The sequence below is a fragment of the Schistocerca gregaria genome, chromosome 4, assembly GCF_023897955.1.
Source record: "Schistocerca gregaria isolate iqSchGreg1 chromosome 4, iqSchGreg1.2, whole genome shotgun sequence".
NCBI lineage: Eukaryota > Metazoa > Arthropoda > Insecta > Orthoptera > Acrididae > Schistocerca > Schistocerca gregaria.
In genome coordinates this window covers 654,176,832-654,202,623 of record NC_064923.1, presented here as the reverse complement: position 1 = coordinate 654,202,623, position 25,792 = coordinate 654,176,832, and the positions used below count along the sequence as shown (strand labels likewise).

At 41.3% G+C, this 25,792-nt stretch overlaps 1 protein-coding gene across 1 annotated transcript in view; it reads left to right on the top strand.

Moving 5' to 3' along the window:
- The window catches only part of LOC126267400 (serine/arginine repetitive matrix protein 1-like), a 436,917-nt gene that overhangs the window by 408,723 nt on the left and 2,402 nt on the right, over positions 1 to 25,792 (top strand). The window contains exons 5-6 of the mRNA XM_049972608.1: positions 10,771 to 10,947; positions 18,716 to 19,009. Coding sequence (XP_049828565.1) covers positions 10,771 to 10,947; positions 18,716 to 19,009 — 471 coding nt within the window. The remainder of the gene's footprint in view (positions 1 to 10,770; positions 10,948 to 18,715; positions 19,010 to 25,792) is intronic.

Genomic DNA, 25,792 nt, shown 5'->3' with positions numbered 1-25,792 from the left:
TAGTTACCTAAAATTCAACAGAAACGAAAGTCCAGCAAAAATTTTGCGAAATACACCCAACAACATCAGTGAAAGCTAGTACTATATAAGGACAAAATTTGCATGGTAACATTAAAGAATATAACAAAATCATGCTAAAAATTTTTGTAAATTGCGTTGCATCATAAGGGAAATGCCTAGACGTACAGTGAAAATTCAGTCATATGCTACACTAAAACTTATCTTAATAATAGTCTACAAATATGTACAACACATAACTGAAACATGCTGTAGAGGAGGATATGAGCTCTTAAATAAGACCACGGGATAGAAAACATACGGCTTAATTGTTCTGACAAAATTATCTGCAAGAGATAATGACAGTCATGGTCAAAACCGGTTGGAGAAGATTTTTCCACAAAAGCAACTTATCATTTGGCGGTGCTCCCCCCTCCCCTCCCCTCCCCTCCACCACCCACCCCCACCATTTTCCTCGTACACTTTCGTCTTCCTCAGTTTTCGCTAGTAATTGTGATATGTACTATTAGACTATTGTGATAACGTCCTGCACAGTTATTGTGTCTCTGGCACGCCTCTCAGCTTGGTGCCTGAAGCGACGACTCGTGCTGCTTGAGCCTTAAACCGGCCCTACCTATGTTAATAATTCAAGGGAGCAATTAAATGCTAATAATCCCATTATAAAGTACAAAACACTCATTCTCTCTCTCTATCGTGTCGTCCAACGTTATAGGTGTACCAATAACAGAAAGCCAGACTCCAGTCGCCACTTATGTTCCGGGTCGTTCCTCGGACTGTGTTGAATGTCTATCGGTTTCAGATCTAGAAGAGTTAGTCATAGTTCTTCCTCACTGCTTCAGTTAAGCTCTCGGTAACTGTCGTAAACAACAACCACTACTTTGTGGTCTGCTTTAATCGCAGTGGATCTGAAAATTGTTTCTATGACCCAATGCCCTTCCTCGGCACAACGCATTTTATTCTAAGGTGCACGATGTCACTCTGCCAATCTGTTCTTTGTTTTATGTACCAACCGTTTGTGTGTTGGGGTCAGGAATAACCCGCTAGTCACCTATATAAGTGTGAAAAGTAGCCTACAAACCAAGCCCTAGTTCGCCTGTATATAAGAATAACCGATAGTTCAATCGGCAAGTGGACTCGTTCCAGTGGATTACGCTACACGATAAATTGAAAGAAAATTTCAGCAAACATGCAGTAAACTGACACTATAGGAGTAACAAAATATAAATGTCTTTGTACCGACACATTCATTGTGTTTTTTATAAAATGAAAAGGCGATAAGCTCATTATGATGGAAAAAACTCGCAGACCTGTATTATTGGCCCCCATTAACTCTTGCGCATATTAATTCCGTTCTCACTAGTGCTTCATATTCGTGTCGCTTCGATACGCAAACTGCATATTACACACACAGCCTAAGGAAAGCAAAAATATTCATTATCGAACACTTTTCTACACACATCAAAACAAGTTTTGCATCGCCTCGGTTAGACTTCCGGTACCTGTATAGAAATTTGGAATACAGATCAACATAAACATCATTTCCGCCCATTTTATTGCTCATGAAAACCACACATTGCATGTTGTACCACCATACAGCGAGACCTTCAGAGGTGGTGGTCCAGATTGCTACACACACCGCTACCTCTAATACCTAGTAGCACGTCCTCTTCCATTATGCGTGTCTATATCCGTCGTGGCATATTATCCACAAGTTCATCAAGGCACTAATGGTCCAGATTGTCCCACTCCTCAACGGCCGTTCGGCGTAGAACCCTCAGAGTGGTTGGTGGGTCACATCGTCCATAAACAGCCCTTTTCAGTCTATCAAATGGTTCAAATGCCACTGAGCACTATGGGACTTAACATCTGGAGTCGTCAGTCCCCTAGAACTTAGAACTACTTAAACCTAACTAACCTAAGGACATCACACACATCCATGCCCAAGGCAGGATTCGAACCTGCGACCGCAGCGTTCGCGCGGTACCGGACTGAAGCGCCTAGAACCTCGCGACCACCGCGATCGTCAGTCTATCCCAGGCATGTTCGATAAAGTTCATGTCTGAAGAACATGCTGGCCACTTTAGTCGAGCGATGTCGTCATCCTGAAGGAAGTAATGCACAAGATGTGCACGATGGAGGCGCGAATTATCGTCCATGAACACGAATGCCTCGCCAATATGTTGTCGATATGGTTGCACTATCGGTCTAAGGAGGGCATTCACCTACCATAGAGCCGTTACGGCGCCTTCCATGACCCATCACCAGCGTACGTCGGCCCCACATAATGCCACCCCAAAACATCAGGGAACCTCCACCTTGCTGCACTTGCTGGACAGTGTGTCTAAGGCGTTCAGTCTGACCGGGTTGCCTTCAAACACGTCTCCGACGACTGTCTGGTGGAAAACATATGCGACACTTACCGGTGAGGAGAACGTGATGACAGTCCTGAGCGGTCCATTCGGCATGTTGTTGGGCCCATCTGTACCGCGCTGCATGGTGTCGTGGTTACAAAGATGGACTTCGCCATGGACGTCGGGAGAGAAGTTGCGCATCATGCAGCCTATTGCGCATAGTTTGAGTCGTGACGCGACGTTCTGTGGCTGCACGAAAAGCATTATTCAACATGGTAGCGTTGCTGTCAGGGTTCCTCCGAGCCGTAATTCGTAGGTAGTGGTCATCCACTGCAGTAGTAGCCCTTTGGCGGTCTGAGCGAGGCACGTCATCGACAGTTCCTGTCTCTCTGTATCGCCTCCATCTCCGAACAACGGCGTTTTGGTTCTCTCCGAGACGCTTGGACACTTTCCTTGTTGAGAGCCCTTCCTGGCACAAAGTAACAACGCTGACGCGATCGAACCGCGGTATTGACCGTCTAGGCATGGTTGATCTACGGTCAACACGAGCCGTGTGCCTCCTTCCTGGTGGAATGACTAGAACTGATGTGCTGTCGGGCCCTCTCCGTTTAATAGGCGCTGCTTGTTTACATCTTTGGGCAGGTTTAGTTACATCTCTGAACAATAAAAGGAACTGGCTGTAATATAATATTCAGTCAACGACTATCTCCAGCAGTTCTGGGAACTTGGGTGATGAAAAACTTTTGTTGATGTGTGTATGTTAGGTGACACCCATTGGTTAAAATTCTGATGCTGCTTCATTATACATTATTTCAAAATTAAGTATCTAGAAAACTAAGATCGATAGACGAGTGCAACGAAAGGTATGTTTATTGTGAAAGCTGTAAGAATTTTGCACATAAATTATACAGAAGTTTCGAAATTGTTCGAAAAACTGCTAACAGATGGTGCTCTAAGCTGTGCAGCTCGTACAGTATCAGCGTGCATAATTAAATTCATCCCCTGCAAGCAGTTTTTTCAGTCACAGCGCAGTCTTTTTGAAATGTCCGACACTGGCAGTACGGAGATGGAGCAAACGAACAGTGAAATTTTCCATCACATCCTATAGTGTCCCAACGGACATGGGTCAGATACCGTACAGATCGTCAATTGAAGTTTGTCAACCATGGGGGGAGGGGGGAGGGATGGCTCCGGTAGATGTTTCTTTCTATGTGCCCCATAAAAAGAAGTCACAAGGTGTCACGTCGCGCAAATATGAAGACCAGTCCATCCCTGCGCCATTTAATTTGCAATACTCCAACGCAGATACTCTGCCCCCGATGTATTTATCTAGAATGCCCAGCACCTGTTTTCTACGATGTGATCTGGCCCCATCTTGCATGAACAACTCGGTGCCTTGTCGATCCTCCAACGCTATGTGACGACAAATTGTTCCAAAATTGCAACTTAACATTAAAAAAAAATGGTTCAAATGGCTCTGAGCACTATGGGACTTAACATATATGGTCATCCGTCCCCTAGAACTTAGAACTACTTAAACCTAACTAACCTAAGGACAGCACACAACACACAGCCATCACGAGGCAGAGAAAATCCCTGACCCCGCCGGGAATCGAACCCGGGAACCCGGGCGTGGGAAGCGAGAACGCTTCCGCAAGACCACGAGATGCGGGCACTTAACATTCACCAGTGATCGTTTCTCGCATGAAACAAGGACCAATAAGTGCCTACGCTGCATACTACAGCCCAAACAGCAACTCTTCGTTTCACACAAAATGGGCTTTTCGGAACCCCAAAACAGCCAGTTTTGTTTATTCGCGATTCCATGCAGGCGGAAGTGTGCTTCATCTGTTAACCAGATGAAGCCGACATCAAATCTTGTCGGAAAAGTCAGAACTCTATCGCACAGTTCGTACAGGTGTGGCCTGGTGGCTTTACATTTTGAATGGAAACGTGTAGGCTCTCAATAGCATTTTCTGCTTCTCGAACGCTTCAAATCAGTCTCTGCTGCAATTCTTCGGACGGATTTCCTTGTATTTTGCTGAATAATTCCTCAAACGGTGGCGACACTTTGAGGAGTAACTACCGTTTGCCTGGGGTCAACACTCCCCGCTAGCTCGTACGCGACGCTACCTTTCCGCTGATATTTGGCACAGAGCTTGCGAATGGTTTTCGCATCGATTCCTTTTAGAACGTTAAATCGTGTTAGAAAACTGCTCTTTGTTGCCGTGGGATTGTGTTCTGACCTGTGGTATTCCAGACCAGAAAAACATGTAGTTCAATGGAATACATGATTTCAACCTCTTTCTTTTGAGTACTCTAACCTCCCTTCACGTTTCAACGGTGGAACTGATCGCTCTAAGGCGAACCGAGCCGCGTTGTGAAGGGCGCTAGAACTAGTTTGTCAAAGGACCGGAACAATAACGTTCCGTTCCTTATGTCTGAGTCTGGGGTTTCGAAATGAGCAAGTTACGGCACCGGGAAGTGTTCGTCTTTGAAATGAGGGGATCGTAACAAGTCGAAATGAGCGAGGATTAGAAGTCGAAATGTCGGTCCAGTATCATCCTGGGAAAATTTGAATGAGGTATCGGAGGGGGGGGGGGGGGGGATTTGACCTAATGAGCGAATGAGAAGAGAGGGCGGAGAATGAGTTTTATCATAAAATTTTTGGACTTGGTGTTGAATAATTTTACGTATTTTTGGAATTAGAAAGTATACACGAATGACTGAGTTTGATGGAGAACGGGGCGCGTTAATTGCAGTTCAGAGAAATTTGTTCCGGATGATTTGTATGTTCTTGAAGTTAATGTTTGCTGCCAGGGAGCAGATTTCGGAGGCGTAAGTGATTTTGGGGAGTAGTAAAACTATGTATATACAAATTTTAGTCCTGATGGTGAGAGAATGACTTTTGTATGCGGAAACGTCTGGTGAAGCAGGAGGGTGACATTCTTGCAAATGTGATCGATGTACTGATAGCCCTGAGCTGCGGCGCACTATTTATAGGCAATACGATTAGATTAGATTAATACTTTTTCCATAGATCATGAATACGACACTTCGTAATGATGTGGAACGTGTCAGGTTAATGAAAGATGTCTGTACAAGATATTACATTACACAAAATATTGCATGACACTAATGCTTAAGTCAGTTTTTTTTTTCCTCCCTTAATTTATATCTAAAAATTCAGCCAATGAGTAGGAGTTGTCATCTCGAAATTCTTTTGATTTATTTTTAAATGTTGGTTGACTATCTGTCAGGCTTTTGATGCTGTTTGGTAGGTGACCAAAGACTTTTGTGGCACCGTAATTTACCCCCTTCTGTGCCAAAGTCAGATTTAACCCTGCATAGTGAAGATCATCCTTTCTCCTGATGTTATAGCTATGCACACTGCTATTACTATTGAACTGGGCTGGATTATTAACAACAAATTTCATAAGTGAATATATATATACTGTGAGGTTACTGTGAGGATCCCTAGATCCTTAAATAGATGTCTGCAAGATGACCGTGGGTGGGCTCCAGCAATTATTCTGATTACACGTTTTTGAGCAATGAATACTTTTCTACTCAACGATGAATTACCCCAGAATATGATGCCATACGAAAGCAGTGAATGAAAGTAGGCATAGTAAGCTAATTTACTGAGATTCTTATCACCAAAATTTGCAATAACGCTAATAGCATATGTAGCCGAACTCAGACGTTTCAGCAGACCATCAATGTGTTGCTTCCAGTTTAACCTCTCATCAATGGACACACCTAAAAATTTTGAAAATTCTACCTTAGCTAAAGACTTCTGCTCAAAGTCTATATTTATTACTGGAGTTGTGCCATTTATTGTGCGGAACTGTATATACTGTGTTTTATCAAAATTTAAAGAGAGTCCATTTGCAGAGAACCACTTAATAATTTTGTGAAAAACATCATTTACAATTACATCACTCAGTTCTTGGTTTTTGGATGTTATTACTATACTTGTATCATCAGCAAAAAGCACTAACTTTGCATCTTCATCAATATGGAATGGTAAGTCATTAATGTATATCAAGAACATTAAAGGACCTAAGACCGAACCCTGTGGGACTCCGTACTTGATAGCCCCCCAGTTTGAGGAATCAGCTGTTGTTTTAACATTACATGAACCACTTATTTCAACTTTCTGCATTCGTCCAGTTAAGTATGAATTAAACCACTTGTGCACTGCCCCCCTCAAACCATAATGATTTAGCTTATCTAAAAGAATTCCATGATTTACACAATCAAACGCCTTTCAGAGATCACAAAAAATACCAATGGGTGATGCCCGGTTATTCAGAGCATTTAATATTTGATCAGTGAAAGCGTATATAGCATTTTCTGTTGAAAAGCCTTTCTGAAAACCAAACTGACATTTCGTTAGTACTTTATTTTTACAAATATGGGAGGCTACTCTTGAATACATTACTTTCTCAAAAATTTTTGATAGAGCTGTCAGAAGAGAGATTGGGTGATAGTTGTTGACATCCGACGTATCCCCCTTTTTATGCAATGGTTTTACAATGGCATATTTCAGTCTATCGGGAAAACACCCTGCTCCAAAGAGCTATTACATACGTGGCTGAGAATCCTACTTATCTGTGGGGAACAAGCTTTAAGTATCGTGCTGGAAATGCCATCAATTCCGTAAGAGCTTTTACTTTTCAGTGAGTTTATTATTTTACTGATTTCAGCGCTATCTGTTAACATCTTTTTGAACTATTTCGAAACTTCTGTATAAAGTTTTTTTAGAGCTTTCGCATATAGACATACCGTTGGTTACACTCGTCTCTTGATCTTAGTTTTCGAGGTATTTAATTTTGAAGTAAGACACTCTTTCACCGGGCACTCTGTACTTACGTAGTAGTAGGTGTCGACTAAGCAGAAAGCGATAAAACTGTCATTTGTTACTTCATGGCGACACTTTGTGCGGATTGGGATAGTTGTTTATTCATATTTACCTTCACGAAAAATTATTCTGTGGGAAAGTCTAGTTTTGTTGGGTTTGCAGATGGATCCTAAAATTAAACTGACTTGATATTTCAACGATCCAGCAGACAGCTAAGTTCAGGTGAGATTGTTGAGCCGATCAATTTGGCAAAGATGGCGGCCAGTTGAACCGCTGAAATAATATATCAGTTAGCTTTGAGTTCCAACAGAACATCCGGCTAAGTTATCAAGCTGGGAAAGCAGTTACGAGCGACGTCTTGGATCACACACCAGTAAAGAATATGGCACAGTAGGCAATAGAATATATTTAATGTGGACTAACAATGTTGGACGCGTTACAACGCTTTCAAACGGAGATAAATCAATAAGAGCGTATGCGGAATCTTTGCCTCTGCAGATTACGGCTTAGCCTTAATTCTGGCTTAAGTGTCTTCAAACGTGTGAAACTGTCCAAAGCAGAGCTAAAAGTTAGTCAGAAACTGATACAGAGTTATAATTTGACACAGATAAACTAATCATCTTTTTGATGATATCTTTCCCTTACCTTATTCAAAACATTTACCTGTAACAGTTTTTTGAAGTAGTCACTTTTAATTATATTTTTTAACAACGAACCATCGCCGTAGGATGAATGTGCTCTAAACTAATTGCAATATTTTTATTTCTGATAGCTTCGTATTTAGTGGTAGCCTATGGCATCTTGAAATTTCATTTGTTAGTGAAAGTTAACCTGCTGACTCAACGCCACCTGAGCAGTCCAAATAAAATTAGTTTTTGTCCATTCTGTTACATTCGTGCTGTCAGATACAGATGTACGATATTTTTATGATTTTTTGAGTAGGTGCAATCAGTATCCAAAACTTTGCCAGAAATAAAATACAAATGAATTGTATTACATCATATAATTGTTAATTTATATAAGTAAAAGGAAATCAACGATGTTGGGTAGAAGATCCGCAGAAATGTAAATTTCTTTCATTTTATTCGTGTTATATTAATGCTCTTTGATCAAAATCGCAACTCCAGAGGCAGTAGTCTATTTTTGTTTAAAATTTTGAGTCACTAAAATTAGGTTCAAGATTATGAATAAACCTCAAGCAAAATTACATATTGAGTCAAAGGTAATGCAGACAGCGATCTCTGATGCAGCATTTAGCAATATGATTGAAATGGCAAAGGAAGGCAAGATGGTGCAGCTGTAGCAATGACATTTGCGTGCGAAGGCAAGCCCGAATGCTTACAGTGATGTAGTTATTGTAAACTGTGATAGTCGGGTGAGTAAAAAATTTTCTGTTGTCAACACATGATGATTGCTCTGCTGCATAAGCTGTCTTTATCGTACGTTGTTTTAGTTATGTCGGTAACAATTTCGCAAACATAGAGGCAGTATCCGTCCTTAAATTTCAGAAATGATGTTTGATTCTAAGTACTTCACAGATGATAAGTATTTTTCACGAAGGGTACTGCGCACAAAACTGGCATCAATAAAGGGCTGCAGACTGGGTGCATGTGGCAATGTGCACTTTTGCAGACACACCTTGGGATTTTGAAAGACTACAATACATTTAACCACCTCGCGAACGTCTTCTTCAGAAACACTTCGAAGGATATAGCTTTAGTTTTCATCATAGTGAGTGCCCCCCCAGACTTATCAAACACCAGTCCTATTGAACATCGGACCTTGACATACGTAACGGCATTGGAGATCATACTGACCACAGTGTGATCAGCAGTACCACAAAACTGTTACAAACATCTCATTATAAGTGGCACGTCTGATAGTTCCTGTATATACATGAAACTGAAAATGTTTATTTGATAATTTCTTCGATTTTGTAGGAAATATCGCTTCCTTCCATGTGATCGACAAAGAACACTTGTTGCCACAGTCTCCACTATCTAGATGATGACCAGTATGCACATCTTTCGTCAGCCTCCCGTTAACCTGCAGCTCTGATTTTTGCGCTGTTATTGTGTGACTGCACCCAAACACTGTAATGTGACTATTAGGCAGGGAGTTAAATGCCTCTTCTTGACTTCAGATAACTGCTGACTGACTTCAGTCAACGACCTTGAATGTTTGGATTGTGAAGTCTCAAGATAACCTTTAGGAACAAGAGTGTCCACAATCACAAGAACAGAAGTACATTAATTTTCGAAAAACCATCTCACAGTTTATTGTAATTTCAGTTAAAGCTAGCTGTCTCCATTCCTTAGGCTAAAACTCTCAACTAGCTGTTACTTGTACCAAAGCTATCTACTTCTGGAGGCTGGGCTACCGCCAAAAGTGGCGGCCGAGATCGCACGTGCGAAATTGTACGTCAGTCTTCCAGCCTGACGCCACTAAGCATTAATATCAGTAGTATTTTGTATTCATGCGCCCAAAACTGCTGCGAATTCTTTTCTTTACGGCAATTATTTTCCTGCGTAAGGCTGCTTTTATTTTGAAATAATGACATTATTTCAGGATTAACTTTTAGCTAATTTCGCCTCCTTTGATCTTTTTCGAGCTACATTTCTTACTTGCATCACAGTAAAAATTTGTAGTCATATAGCATCTCATACTCCACACAGATGTGTGAAAGAAGCAAGAGCTGATGGCGTCCTTAATAACGGTTGGTTACGACCATGATAGTTACGGGCACAACTGTCTCAGATGTGAAGTTCGTATGTAAAAAGACAACAATGCGGCCCATGTGCGGGGTTTTATCAATGCTAGGGTGCAACATAGATGTGTAAAATATGCTTCACAGGGTGTCACAGAGGAATGGTCAACATTCAGGGATATGACAGGAAAGCTCATTCGAAGCCAAAAACTTTAGTAAACATGGGATCAAAAATACATACCTTAAAAGCTATGAGCACGCCATCTTCGGTACTGTGAAACACATCTCTTCCACTGAACAAATACTTATTGATCTTAAGGCATCCAATTTAGCGCAGATGTTTACTGTACAATTTTTTCTTCTCTTTGCCCATACTGCCACCTCTAAAAATTCGGAAAGCAAAGAGCTTGCAGTTAAGACAGATTTGTTTCACAGTATCGAAGATGTAGTGCTCTTAGTTTTTAAGGTACATGTTTTTTGAGCCCATGCTTACAAGACTTACATGCTTCAAATGATCATTCCTGTCATGTCTCTAATTACCGATCGTTCCTCCTGAAACACGCTGTATGATTGATTACAAATGCTTACTGTTACACGAGCAACAGAGGTGGCTTGACAGTGCCCGGGGGGCGTGGGGGGGGGGGGGGGCTGGGGGCAATTTAGCTAATAGCTAAATCGTGAGATAAAGTGATTATTTCAATAAAGAAACAGATTACGCAGAAAAATGAGTTCTCTCGTGGAATTACACGAATTGCGACAAAATGTCTCGCAACGCGCGATGATAGAACGTTTTGTGGACGTTCCCTGAAAGAGGCGGCTGTGTACAGGTGAAGGCGAGTCCGCCGGCAGCCGCGTCCAACGCTTCGACGGGCTCGAAGCGTTCCCCGACGTCGCGGGCCAGCGGCGGCAGCGTCACCAGCCCCCAGCACCAGACCACCGCCACCCGCACCGCCTCCAACGCCTCCACCGCCTCCACCGCCAGCAAGACTACGCCCGCAGCCAAGGTGAGCTTCCACCGCCACGGCCGGTTCTAGAACATCACCCACAATAGCGGCATTGCATTTGATGCCCCCGCCCCCCTTGGACATTAGTTCCCTTTCCTCTGACCCCTGCACTCTTGCCAAGAACATTAAAATTAAATCTAGTGATCGTGAAAATGAGTTTTTTCGTTTAATATAAGTACTGCATGAACATTCCTCTAGCAGGCCATCGAAATGGGCTCAAATTTCACCCAAGTGCTTCCTTATCACATGCGACGTTGGGGAACGGGGTGCACGGATCATGAGGCACTGTCAAATTCTGCTGCTGGTGTAGGACGTGTAAGACGACACTCATCGAAGGCGATGACATGTATATATGTCGTAAGATTTTAAAGTCTGACATGTGAAGAAGCAAAAACAATCGCTATTACTTGATAATAGCCCAAAGCCGAGACCGTAAGTGTGAAATAAGTAATTTCTACGGGCAACGGTGAATGCGATGGCCGTAAAAAAAACAAAAAAAAAATTGCTATTGTGTTAGCGAGTCCTTTCGGCCTCAGTTTCGGGCTATCTCCCTCTTCCTCCTCAATGCTGCTGTATGTGCTGCCTTACGGCACATCGTCAAGGATCTGACATATATTTCTTCCTCGTCTCCTCTTCCCTTCCACAAAGCCCTCTAACACGTTTTATAAGCCCCTCCATCTTTCTTAATTTGTTCTATCCAGTTTAATTTCCTACTTAATATTTCACTCTTTGTCTCTGCTCTCCTAACTTTTCACGCCATCCATTCGACTTGTGTTCTCACCGAAACTACTCACTCATACACGCCCATGTTGAGTAGGTCGCTAGGGTAACAGGTTACTTGCTATACAATTTATTGATGCGTTTCAGTCACAGCCCATTGCGAGAACATCATAAAGGTCTTAGTTCAGATCATATTAATATGTACCAGCCTTCAATGTCAGAAATCAAGTTGAGAAACGCGTCAATAAATAAGACTTTTTTAAAAGCAAGTGACTAGTTATTCCAGTGACCTATTCAGCAGTGGCATAAGTCTCTTCAAGTTCATGTCATGGTCGCACGCCCTTGCGCGACTTCTTGTCGCACATTAAGGACTCGGGTTTTGCCATAGTGTCCTGAGACAAATACCAGAATGTCGTCAGCATCGCTGCGACACAGTGTCTACATGAGGAGTAAACCTTTTTAATCTGCTGCTCGTTTTAGTATCTTCGTTAGCAGTAAAATTTTCTAGCTGTTCAATCCTTTCTAAAATGGGGAAATCCGCGTTGCACTCCCTCAGATTTAGTGGTAAGATGGCCCAGTGGACATCCCGTCAGAAACTGTACACAGATCATGCATGGAAACGAGGTGGTGTAGTGAACTGTGAAAAAGAAGCAAATAGAAACAATGAACCGTCAAGCTCAAGATGTACAACATCGAACGAAAATGAGTAGCCTTGGCCTCGTGGTTATATGCTTACGTTATTGAACTGCAAAGTGAGAGTTCCGCACACAAATCTCCTTCGTGACCCATGTTACAACACAGGATAGGACAAAGCGACGTCGACGGACTTCGAGCGTCTGTAGGCGCCTGCCGATAGGTCACCACGCATCATTTTTTACACTGGCGGACTCATTACTGAACTCCTAGCGATAGGCCTGATGCCAGTCAGGATATTAGATGGACTGGAACGTATCCTCGCCCGCAACGACGACACTGCTTGCCGTCCATCAATGTACAAGCTCAAACTTGTCTTGTACGGGTTCCCAGTAGCAGACTTGGACCCCTAGCACTCCGACGCTGTGCGGCGTCATTGGGCAACGTTTCTGAACACGGGTTCCTGTTTTCAATTTGTTCAAGACGTTCTCTAAAATCACTCGAAGATAGTCGGTATCATTTTCGTTACACTCTGTACGAAATATGTTGGACGAAAGACCTTGCCCTACTTGAGTCGTCCACTTCTAGCCTCTTACCTGTCCCATCACAACTCTCACTTGCCAACCAGGCTGCGTCCTTGTATAAAGTGTTTGTCCCGATCACTTAATACCACTCCGGCGTTCTAACAATAACTCCACGCTGGTGTGCTCACAGTAACACTGTGTGTGGCTTGCTCAACTGTGTACAAATGCTACCAAATGGTTACTTGTTCTACCTCCGTCAGAAAACGGAAACTCCAAACGTGTTCTTCTGTTCTGTGATCATTAGGGCCAATTTAAGGCCGCATGGGGCCCATAGTCGTTATTTTAGCAATATTTACTGAGGTTTTAAATATATTGTACTTGCACGTAAGGTTTCAATATATTATACTTTCTTGTAATATGTGAAGATAATGTCCCAATTTTTTTTTAAAATCTAGCCAGTGTGCCCTTGCTAGCCGTGATGGATAGGAAGGGTGAGGCAGATCAGTGGTAGTCAGCCTGGTCACTGCCGCCCACTAGAGAGCGTTCCAGCTTTCATGGTGGGCGGCAAACGGTAGCGTTTTTAAAATATTCCCCCTGAGTTTTCATAAAATTTTGACGTAAACTATGTGGTAACTAATTATTATTATTATTATTATTATTATTATTATTATTATTATTATTATTAGCTTTAATTTCCTGCAACTCTGCTTTATAAAGTTCGAAAGGTAAAGTTACTTCCCTACTTTATTTAAACCACTTTACTTGCAAGGGAAATTCCCAATCGCCCCCCACACCCCCCGCAAATTTAATGGTAAGTGGATAGTACGACAAAAACTGAACACATATCAAGCATGAAAACTGGAAGAAGGGGATAATGAATTATTACATTTTTTTATTTCTACAAATTATCCTTTACAGTTGTCATACTATATATTCGTTATAGAATGAGTCAAGTCGTAAGAGTGTATTATCGTCGCAAATAAATGTGATGAATAGTGAGAGCAGGCGAGATGCGAACAACAAATAAACGGGTATGAACTATGTTACAACAAAGGAATTCAAGAGCCATAACTTCCAAAACGGAATGTGTCATAACATAGGGTACTTGGGTAGTACAAATAGGAGGTACGTACGCATCGAGGTCCCTTCGTTACACGTCGCTGTTGCAAACGGACGTTACACCACGACACAAATTTGAGCATAGCGAACAGACAAGTCAATAACCCAATAACCGGACGGACAGTTAATAACTTTGTGAAGGCTCACGAAGGAGATCGGAACCTGGATCTCTCACTTCGCAGTCCAATAGCCTAATCACATAACCATGACGCCATGGCTACTCATTTTCGTTCGATGTTGCACATCTTGAGCTTGATGGTTCATTGTTTCTGTTTGCTTCTTTTTTCACAGTTCAGTACACCGCCTCCTTGTTTCCACGCTTGATCTATGCTCAGTTTCTGACTGGATATCCACCGGGCCATCTTACCATTAAATCTGATGGCGTGCAACGGGGATTTCCCCTTATTAGAAAGGATTGAGCGGTTAGAAAATTTTACTGCTAACGGAGAAACTAAAACGAGCACCACGTAAAAAAAAAAAGGTTGACTACTTCTCATGTAGATAGTGTGGTAGCGATGCGGACGACGTTCTAGTAGTTGCCTTAGAAGACTCTAGGGCAAAACCGGAGGCAAAATCAAGTGTTCTATCACGGTTGCTGCTATGGTGCGTTAACGAACTCAAAACAGCTGTCCACAAGAAAGCTATTTTGCTGCTACTCTCAAATTAGGATCAAGTTATATCCACAGAAGTCATGTGTGTAGATCGTTAGGATCGAACCTAGACTGAAAAACGAATTTTCTCAGCTCATCTCAGTAAAGTCAACGAGAAAGACTGCAAAATCGTGCACAAGCTGACCCGGCTTGGCGCTGTGACTTAGTATCTTTCTCAGCAACGAAACTATATCATATTGCCTTCTTTGTAGCATTGTAGGGTGTGGGCCCAGCAGTTGCGCCATCATCGTTTGAAACCAAATCTAAGACGTGTGCAGGAAAGCATGCAACCAAGACTTACGGGAGCACTTGGTACAACACCAATAGTAGCACTTTTTGTAATTTTGCGAACATATTTTGCAAAAATAATCGTCAGCTACAGAGCTACGTGCTACTGGTTGCGGAAAGCGGACCTTGACAAGTAAGGCAGATCACTGGGGAATCCAACTACTTAGGACCTGTAGAACCGGTACATGGCAGAGGAAATGGGACAATGGCACTGGCGTCGTATGTATCAATTGTTCGATGACATTCGAGAAAGGAAGAAACTGCATTATATGAGCCCAAGTAGAGGCATGATCCATCTCATAATTGGACGTGGACCATTCCCCGGCTGGCTGCATAGAATAGACAAACGTCAATCAGATACAATGTAGAAATCTGTTCACCTGATATTGTACTACATTGTTTTCTAAACAGTGATAGCAGGGGCAACATCGCTGCAGATGTTGGACTTGTATCAAGAAATCCTGATTCCTGGGCAACTAGAAATAGTCTAAACAAAAATCCGACAGGGAACTTCAAAGGTTCAGGGCATAAATGAATGCATACAGCTAAAGCGTGAAGCACCTCAAAAGTTACTGTAGTCACATTTTCAGGTAACAGTAAGAACAACTACTATTGCCTAATATATTAAGAACATACGTTGAGCAGGCTTTTATATCTTGTATTACGTTTTTTTAGGTCGTATGAATGTTGTTTATTTTTATTGTAGAGAGACTTAAAAGACACAATAAGTCTTATTTGCTTCATAAATTTCGTTCATGCTGTAGATAAAATAACTAAATAACTGGTAACCAACATGTGAGGCGGCGTCTCGAGTCCTACTGAGTCCCACAAAAGCATAGGACTTAATGTGGACAATTGAAATTGTAATCATGCACAGAGCGTGCTATGGCTAGAGTTTTACTGAGACCCGAACGGATCTGACGTATAATACAGTTAGAGTTAGAATTCTGTTGAGAAATGATAAAGATGTGTGTATACCGCGTGTCCCTCGTAAGAGTCGTTAGGCGCATGTTCTCTTATATTTCGGCAGATATTTGCAACTTTGTTTTTGTAATGAGTGGTTGGAATCAGTCCAAACAAATTCTGCTCATCAAATCTTTCACGTGACACCCAGTGTCAACGTAAAGCATCGTTTTGTTTCCCATTACAAAAAGATTTTTTTTAAAAACGAAATTTTGAGTTTCCATTCGATAGAGCAGACACAGTTTAGTCTAGTGTGATACTTGCTTTATCGATGTGTATGAACAGGGATAGTAAAATACCAACAATAATAACCAGTGGTCCAGCAGCCACTCAGCAGCGCTGCTGCATGGCGGTGCTGTCGCTAATAGAGTACTGGTTATTCTTCGTGTTTTACTGTCCCCGTTAATACGTAACATAAAACGAATATAACACTAGACTAATCTGGGACCGCTTTATTGACTCTTAAAATTCCGGTTTTTAAACATCTTTTTATAAAGGGAAACAAACAAGACGCTTTCCGTTGACACTGTGCGTCGCACGAAAGACGTGATGAGGAGTACTTGTTTGGACTGATTCCAACCAAAGTTGCAAATATCTGCCAAAATATGAGAGAAAATGCGCCTAATGCTTCTTAGGAGGTACACACAGTATACTCTTACATTATACTTGCGTATAACTGTTGGAATTTCTTATCTTTTCTTCCAGTCATTATACCTTTCTCATCTATTATTATTATTATTATTATTATTATTATTATTATTAGTAGTAGTAGTAGTAGTAGTATACAAAGCTGAAATATCATAAATTTCTAAACGTAGTATCATACATGCTTATGTAATACCATTCTAACGTGTTTAAGAAACCTGTTGCAGGTAACCAGAGAACATGTCACGTGAATTGATAGTATGTATGAACGCATGGACAGCCTAACGACATTTTATTTTGCGAAATTCAGCAAAAAAGGTTCAAATGGCTCTGAGCACTTTGGGACTCAACTGCTGTGGTCATTAGTCCCCTAGAACTTAGAACTACTTAAACCTAACTAACCTAAGGACATCACACACATCCATGCCCGAGGCAGGATTCGAACCTGCGACCGTAGCAGTCGCACGGTTCCGGACTGTGTGCCTAGAATCGCGAGACCACCGCGGCCGGCTAAATTCAGCAGTAACAGATTTTATGCACATTCAATTTTGAACCGTTCTCTGAGCAATATGATCAACATTGAAGACACTAAAACTACACGTCACAGTTGACTCATTACTTTCTTACATGTAAGAAAACTCGCCGTTTACCAGTAATAAGCCTCACCAACAAAGTCACCGTAAAGACACTCGGTCTGAACTCAGAATTTATGAAAAGTACATGAAACAGGACCACAAAAACAGTACTGTGTGAGCTAGATTATCATCTGTAATTAAAACGAAAAGCTGACAGACTTCGACAGTATGTTGGTTGTCAGACTGTTTCGCTGAGTGGCAGTATGGCGCTAGGGCATATCAAGAAACATTTTGAGACTAGCTCCATTAACAGTGTAACGCAAAAAATCTGTAATGGCAATATTGTGACGCCAGTTCGCAATATTGCGCAGCACACTATGGTGGAACAGAATATGTAAATAAAACTCTTGAGTCAGTTTGTAATATGTGAAATGTGGTTTGATAAAAGAAAATTGTTCCGAATGCATTCTTTAAACGCTCGAAAATATGCAATTTAATGTGAGGGACTATTGTTTCCTGTGCTTCAAAGATCACTGCACAATTGTATACAAATTAAAACTGCTTAGGTTTAATGTTCCCCTAGAAAAAATAGGCAGTACGGTGCAAGGCTCCTGGCAACACGAGACCCGTAGCGAGCATGTGCGACGGATGAACTGCCTCTGCTAAACATCGGTGTTAAGTGTGTTGAATGCGACTAAGCTGCAACGACTTCATGCAGCCTTCCTGGTCGTTGTTCTTGGACTGCGTCTGCAAGACGCCTCAGTTTTTGAGAATAAATATCAGCAATAATGGCTACATCTCGGGGAAGCACCAAACCGTCGCTGTGTCACCAGATGCATAATATTATTTTTTTGTAGGTGTGCACAGGTATTTGTATGGGGAGTTGCTGCTTTGTTTGGGCTCAGCCATTCTTTTCTTTTCCTCAAGTCAGCGTAGAGACTCCATTTCTCGTAGTCAGTAACGATATGGTATAGGAATTGTCGGTGTTTTCCACGAGCCAATTGATGACGAGCAATCTGAGATGCGCATTTGGCCACCCGCAGATTTTTATGATTTTGGCTTGGAGCTTACCGTACCCATATACTTGATTTTTGAATCTTGCCCACTGCATGCAAATGTCGCACGATGGTGGAATGATCACAGTTCATCACATTTACCAGCTCTCAAGTACAATGGCGTTAATCATTGTGGATTAATACATTAAAAGGATCTTCATCAATCCCAGGAGATCTTGCTGAACGTGGAGAGTCCTTAAAACGAGAAAACCATTCTGCTGTCGCGCTCTGTCGAATGGCATTATTGCTATACACTGCCTCCGCTGCTGTCACCCCTCTACTGAACTCAGACAGAAGAATATGTCGGAAATGTTCCGATTTCTCCATTTAGCACTCCATTTTCTAGCGTTAACAGCTCCACTCACTATCTCTAAGTGACAATATGTAAATTCAAATAGCAAGTGTGAAGCACAAAAAAAGACAATCGATAAATAAACCCATAGCAACATGCAGTACAAAATCGCTACGAACTTATGCGCCGACCTAATACTAACGAAATGAGCACGTTTATAGATGTCAGTTTCCAGAAAATTCCGACTTTGCTCGAACAATAACGCTGGCGCAAATGACTAGTGGCCTGTTCCCTGTGCCGACAGAAGCCTCCGACGCCGACGCCGTCGGCCGCCTCGTCGTCGTCGGGCAGCGGCCGCCAGCGCGGCGGCGGGTCCCTCCGCGCCGTGGCGTCGGCGCCGCCGCGGGACGACCTGGTCGCGTGCTCCAACTGCGGCCGCCACTTCGCCACGGACCGCGTCGCCAAGCACGAGGAGATCTGCCGGCGTACCACCACCAAGAAGCGCAAGGTGTTCGACCCGGTCAAGCAGCGCGTCAAGGGCACCGAGGCGGAGACTTTCGTCAGGAAGATGTTGCTCAAGGGCCCGCCAGCAAAGAAGGTAACTAACATTTTTCTGAATCAGACTTCTAAGTGGGTGGATTTCCCTAATTCTCAGATGCCGAATTCAGAGAGGCTACGAGATTTTCTCTACCACGTCGCATTTCTGAGATACAAAACAATAATAAACTCTTACTGATTTTATTTTCAATATGTAGTGAATATCAATAAAACCGAAACATCCTAACATCGTGTCGGACCTCATTATCCGCGACACAGTGCTGCAACTCGACGGGGCCCAGACTCGACGAGTCGTCAGAAGTGCCTGCAGAAATGTCGAGTCGTGTCGCCTCTGCAGCCATTCGTAAAAGTGTTGCACATCTGAGATTTTGAGCACGAACTGACCTCGCAAATGTTCTACGGGATTCGTGTCGGGTGATTTGGTTGTTCATTCGAACTGTCTGGAATGTTCTTCAAACCGATCACAGATAGTTGTGGCCGGTGACATAACATTGTAGTTTGGGAATGTGTGCTCCACAAATCCCTGTAAATAGTCTCCAGGTAGCTGAACGTAACCCTTTCCAGCCAACAATTGGCTCAGTTTAATTAGAGGACTTGGTCCATTTCATGTGAAGACCATTAAGGATCCACCACTAGTTTGCTCAGTACAACTTGAGTCTACGGTTTTTGGGAGGTCTGCACCACTCTCAAACCCTACCATTAGCTCTTACCAACTGAAATCGGGACTCATCAGACTGGGCAACGGTTTTCCAGTCATCTAGGGCCCAACCGATATGTCAAGAGTCTAGGAGAGGCACTGCAGGTAATGTCTTGCTCTTGGCAAAGCACTTGCATCGGCCGTCTGCTGCCGTAACCCGTTAATGCCAAATTTCACTGCACTATGCTAGCAGAACGTTTGTCATATGCCCCACACTCTAAGAAAAAGCTGGTGCTCTCGGTCATTAAGTGGAGGACATCAGCCAGTGCATTGTCTGTGGTGAGAGGTAATGCCTGAAATTTGGTGTTCACAGCACACTCACCAGTGGATCTCAAAATATTGAATTCCCTAACAATTTCCAAACTAGAATGTCCTATGTGTCTAGCTCCAACTACCATTCCTTAATTTTCATCATGCAGCCATAGTCACGTTGAAAACCTCACCTCAGTACAAATGACAGCTCCACTAATGCACTGCCCATTTATACCTTGAGTATGCAGTACTACTGCCTGTCCTGTGAAAGTGCCTATAACTATCTCATAAGTTTTCTCACCTCACTGTAACATTAATCAAATATCAAAATAATCATATTACTTTTTCATCAAAACAATAATCGTAAAAGAAATGATAACACATTACAAAATTGATTCATTTTGATTAAAAAATCTCGGATAAATTGTTGCAACACATTAACTGAGAACTTTTTATCTGAGTACTACATTGAAAAATATTTCAAATCCATTTTCATGTCACTTTATTTGCTGAAATGGTATGAGGATGCTTTTCTTTCGTAAGGTATCTCATCAGTCCCTCTAAACAAGAAATTCTAATGTTACACAGTAAGAATGTTTGCTTGAAGCTTTAACTCAGTTCATTGCCAACAGCTACAAAGGTTTGCAGGAAAAAAATCTGTGTGCAAATGTAGAAAGTTTATTTTACAGAAATTCTACACCCCATTTACATTATGGTGACAGAAGTCCTGCAACAGCTACATGCATATATATAGTTGGTGGTAGCATCATGTACACAAGGAGTAAGAGGGTAGTGCAGTGGTGGAGCTGTTATTTGTCTTCAGGTGATACTTGTGAAAAGGTCACCGAAGTGATTATGACTGCACAACTGGAATTAAGACTTCGAATGCGGAATGGTAGTTAGAGGCAGGTGTATGAGACATTCCATTTCTGAAATCATTATGGAATTCGTATTCAGAGATCCACGGTGTCAAGAGGGTGCATTTAAGGCATTACTTCTCACCACATACTATGCAGTAGGCAACAGTCTTCACTAAGCAACTGAGAGCAGCGACATTTGCATAGAGTTGTCAGTGCCAACAGACAAACAACGCTACATGAAATAACCACAGAAATAACTGTGGGGCTTAAGACTAATGTATCAATTAGGCCAGGCTATGGCAGCAGACAACCATCGCGGGTGCCTTTGCTAAAAGCATGACATCACCTGCAGGACCTCTCCTGGGCTCGTGACCTTATAGGTCGGACACTTGACAACTGGTAAACAGTGCTCTGGTCAGATGAATAGTCATTTCAGTTGGTACAAGCTGATGGTATGGCTGAAGTGTGGTGCAGACCCCCATGAAGACAAGGAGCCAAGTTGTCAACAAGGCACTGTGCAAGCTGGTGGTGGTTCCATAATGGTGTGGGCTTGTTTACATGGAATGGGCTTGGGCTTGGCCTTGGCCTTGGCCTTCTGGTCCAACTGAACCAACCTTTGACTGGAAATGAATATGTTCAGCTACCTGGAGACGATTAGCAGTCACTCAAGGACTTCATGTTCCCAAACAACGATGGAGTTTTTATGAGTGACAGTACACCATGTCACCAGGCTGAAATTGTTAATGACTGGTTTGAAGAACAGCCTGGGCAATTAAAGTGAATGACTTGACCACCCAGATCACCTGCCAAGAATCCCATTTAACTTTTATGAGACATAATAGAGGGGTCATTTCATGCACAAAATCCTGCAAGCAACACTTTAGCGATTATGGATGGCTGTGAAGGCAATGGGGGCTTCCAATGACTTGTTGAGTCCATGCCACATCAGCTGCACTACCAACAGATCAGTCTCTGTAGAAACATAGTCTTGTCCAGAAAGCAATGAACAGAGGCTCTGAAATAAGTTCAAACATATAACTCAACATCCATGACTTTAGCATTGAAGGTCTCACCTCTCAAAAGTTTTTCTGATTTGTGGTCTGGTAAGCACATCTTCTTTCAACATGTCCTAGCTGATTTTGTGAAAAGCTTCTTTGAAAATGTTATATTAATGATTTTTAGATTAGAACTCTCAGCTGAATAAAGGCAATTTATTTGTGTGTTTATTTTGCTAGACACATTTCATCTCAATTTGTTAAGGCTTTATCAGTGATTGTGTGAGAGAGATTATTCTATATGTGCTCTTGCTGTACTAGTGATAAAACTGTTTTTCTACCTTTAGCATTAAACATATTTTTCAGCATAGGACACAAACTTCACCATGTTAGTAGAACAAGGATTGCCTTTATTCAGTTGCGTAAAGTTGGTCCTAACCTAACAATCATTACTATTATGTTAACAACTACTCAGGTTTTACAAAACAACAACATTAAACATGTTCTTTGAAATATTTGAAAACTTGTCTTTTATCAACAGCCTTTGCAAAACTCTGTTGGGTCTTACTTAATATGAACTTGGAATTTAAACTGATTTTGATGTATCACCTGTCCAGCAAGCATAGAAAACTATAGGATTTGGTGAAACTAGCCTGTAAATATGTATGTAACGTAACAACTTTTATATCACAGCAAATCTTTAAATTTCATGGCCTCCAGTACCAAAAAACATGCTTTCACATTTTTCTTTCTTAGCCACTGAATTCAGCTTTAAATACAAAATGCCATTGTTACCTCAGAATGCTCTGGCGAAAGAATTCAATACTCACCTAAGGACTCTTTTTAAAACTGACACTTCAAAACGCAAAAAACAGAAAAAGAATGACTTCCTAGTGACAGTTTCTATACTTTAAATATATAAAAAATAGAATTACAGAATTTACTTACGGGTTAAAATGAAATGGAATTTTAAATATCTCAAGCTTTACATGATACCACATTTCTTAAGTTTCAATTTTGATTCTACAACCAAAAATATATAGGAATTGATATGTCACACACCAAACTTCTGTGAATAATGTGAATGAGCAGAGAAACTTATCTGAATAATGAATGGAATGATCTTATCACACAATGCTTAGTTTATCTCATTCCTTTCAGGCAAACACTTTCAGACAACCCATCTTGCATGTCAATATGCTTTCTTAAATTTCTTGACACTGCAGATCATTTTGTTTTTGGGGTGTAAAAAGAAGCTCATTCATGAAAATCCAACTGAGAACAATGTTGAGTCTGGTACAATAACTATTAAATTATAGCGAACTTTTTGTCAATGTTGTGCACAAAGTCGTGACCCAACACACCAGAGAAAAAGGTTACTTTTGACAAGCATCTTTCTTCCAGATCTCTAATTTAAATAAAATTGTATGCAAAATTGGTTAAATATTATAGGAAGCACTTCATACAAATTTTATGAAAGTGGGCAGGATTAACGTTTCGGAGACCAGCCAATTAGAAGACTAATGAACCCAGGAAATCAGCCATTTATCCTGTTCTTTAAATAATTATTGGCACATATGTAATTGATGTATCTTCAAGAGACATACATAATGAAAAGGACAAATTTCAAGATTTTTTTTTCATATTTACTTTAGTGCTTTGATAGATTATAAATTTTAAAATAATAACAGAAAGTATAATTATTTTCCCAAGATAAAAGTGAAAGATCAGCTGTCGAGCAGTTTCCTACTCTTGAGCTTCCTGACTTTCTCACTCAACCAAATGTGATGCATTTGGAGCAGAATTACAGTAAACTGAAAAACCTAACAATGATATTGGCTCAGCCATTCGCAACAGCAGCTGTTACATTCACTAAAGTTTCTTTCAAAATAGTTGTAGAAATTGACAACAGATGGCAGCATCAGTCAAGGGACAGGTAGCAAGATGTCCCTACATCATTCTCATATGAAATGAGTCCAGTTTTCGAGAATTAGGTAACCCGTGCGTCAAGACAACATAGCTCGACCTTTACTCCAACACGGTCTCTTTAACACAAAGTTGTGGTCTGAGCTATGCTCAGTCTTGGTCTCCAGAGTGTTGAAGATTCAAAGTAGAATTTCTTGCAAAATAAAATATCTTTAAACTACTGCAAAAATGAATTTGTTGTGTTTTTATAGTTTTCATTCCAAAGAATAACCTTCCACTGCAATCTATCCTTTGCAGACCTCTTGACTAAATTATAACCTAAATCCATTTCTGCTTGCTTACTGCAGTCCGGCCTTAATCTCCCTCTACAATTTGTACTCCCCACAATTTCTGTCATTACCCAACACAATTCCTTGGTGCCTCAGGATATACCCTGTCAACCAATTTCTTCTTTTAGACAAGCTGTGCCATAAATTTCTTTTCTCTCAAATTCAGTTCAGTATATCATCATTAGTTATTCAGTCTAATCACTTGATCTTCACTGTTCTTCCATACCACCACATTTCTAAAGATTCTCTTCTTGTCTGAGCTTTTTATTGTCATGATTTGCTTTTGTATATTCTAAAACTCCAAATGTTTACCTTATTGTGCAACACTTCGTTGATGGCCTTAATACTTTAAAGGGAAACTCCCCATTGCACCCCCTCAGATTTAGTGGTGAAAGGCCCAGCAGATAGCCCTGAAAAACTGAACACAGATCAAGCATGAAAACATGAAGAATGTGTAGTGAATGATGAAAAAAGAAGAAAAATACCGTGAATGGTCCAAGCTCAAGATATGCAACATTGAGAGAATAGCAAGAACCATGTCGTCGTGGTGTTGGACAGCAAACTGGGAGATCCGTGTTCAAATCTAATTCATGCCTCCTCTCTCTCCCCCCCCCCCCCCCTTTCCCCACAAATTTATGAATTGTCCACTCACTCACTGACATATCTGTTCTCCTTCTGCAATCTTGGCAATTGTCAATTGATTATAGAATATGAGTCATATGGTAAGAATATATTACCGCTGCACATAAATGTAATGAAAAATGAGAGCAGGCAAGACCTCTCTCAGAAATGAAAACAACACATAAACGGGTGTGAACTATGTTGCAACAAAGGGATTTAAGAGTCAAAACTTACAAAACAGAACACACGAGTCATAACATGTGGTACCTGTGTAGAACAAATATGAGGTAAATACTTTTGGAGGTCCCTTTGTTACAGCTCGGTGTTCCAAATGGACATTGCATCATTACACACACACAAATTTGAACACAGTGAACAGATATGTCAATGATCACATGGAAAAGGGGGACATGAAGGAGATTCATGTTTAGATCTCCGGCTTTGTAGTTCAACACAGTGACCACACAACCACAATGCCCTAGTTCTTGTTATTCCCTTAATGTTGCATATCTTGAGCTTGGACCATTCTCTGTTTCTATTTTGCTTCTTTCTTCACAGTTCAGCACACATTCTTCCTGTTTTAGTGCTTGATCTCGGTTCAGTTTTTTAAGGGCTATCTACTGGGCAATCTCACTACTGAATATGAGGGGGTGTGATGGGGGGTTTCCCTTTTTTGTCTCAGTGAAAAGTTTTGTATCAGTTTTCACATTGCTTTGGGAGTTCACAAGTGAGGGTATCTTGTCACAATTCTTATCTTCTGCTCCCTCTACACCATCCCATCTCCAAATAGTGTTCTCTTACTACACTTTCTTTATTGTTGATGTTCTGAATTTTGTAAACCACTCCTACATTTTAACCACCCTCTTCTGCCCATGTGTTGCACTACATTGCTTCTTGCTACCCTGTATATATGCTAATTTTTTAATTTTCTTTTCTGTTACCTTATAACCATTCCTCCTCCAAATGTTTTGCAAACAGGATGGACTTTTAATGCATTCTTCTTGTGCCACTGTCTTACCTGCTACCATTAGATGAACTTTTAGTATGACTAACCCCTTCAATATGACTTGACTGAACATTTGCTATGGTTGCTCTTTTCTTTCTATTTACTTTTAAGTGTGGTTCATTCAGATAAACGATAAA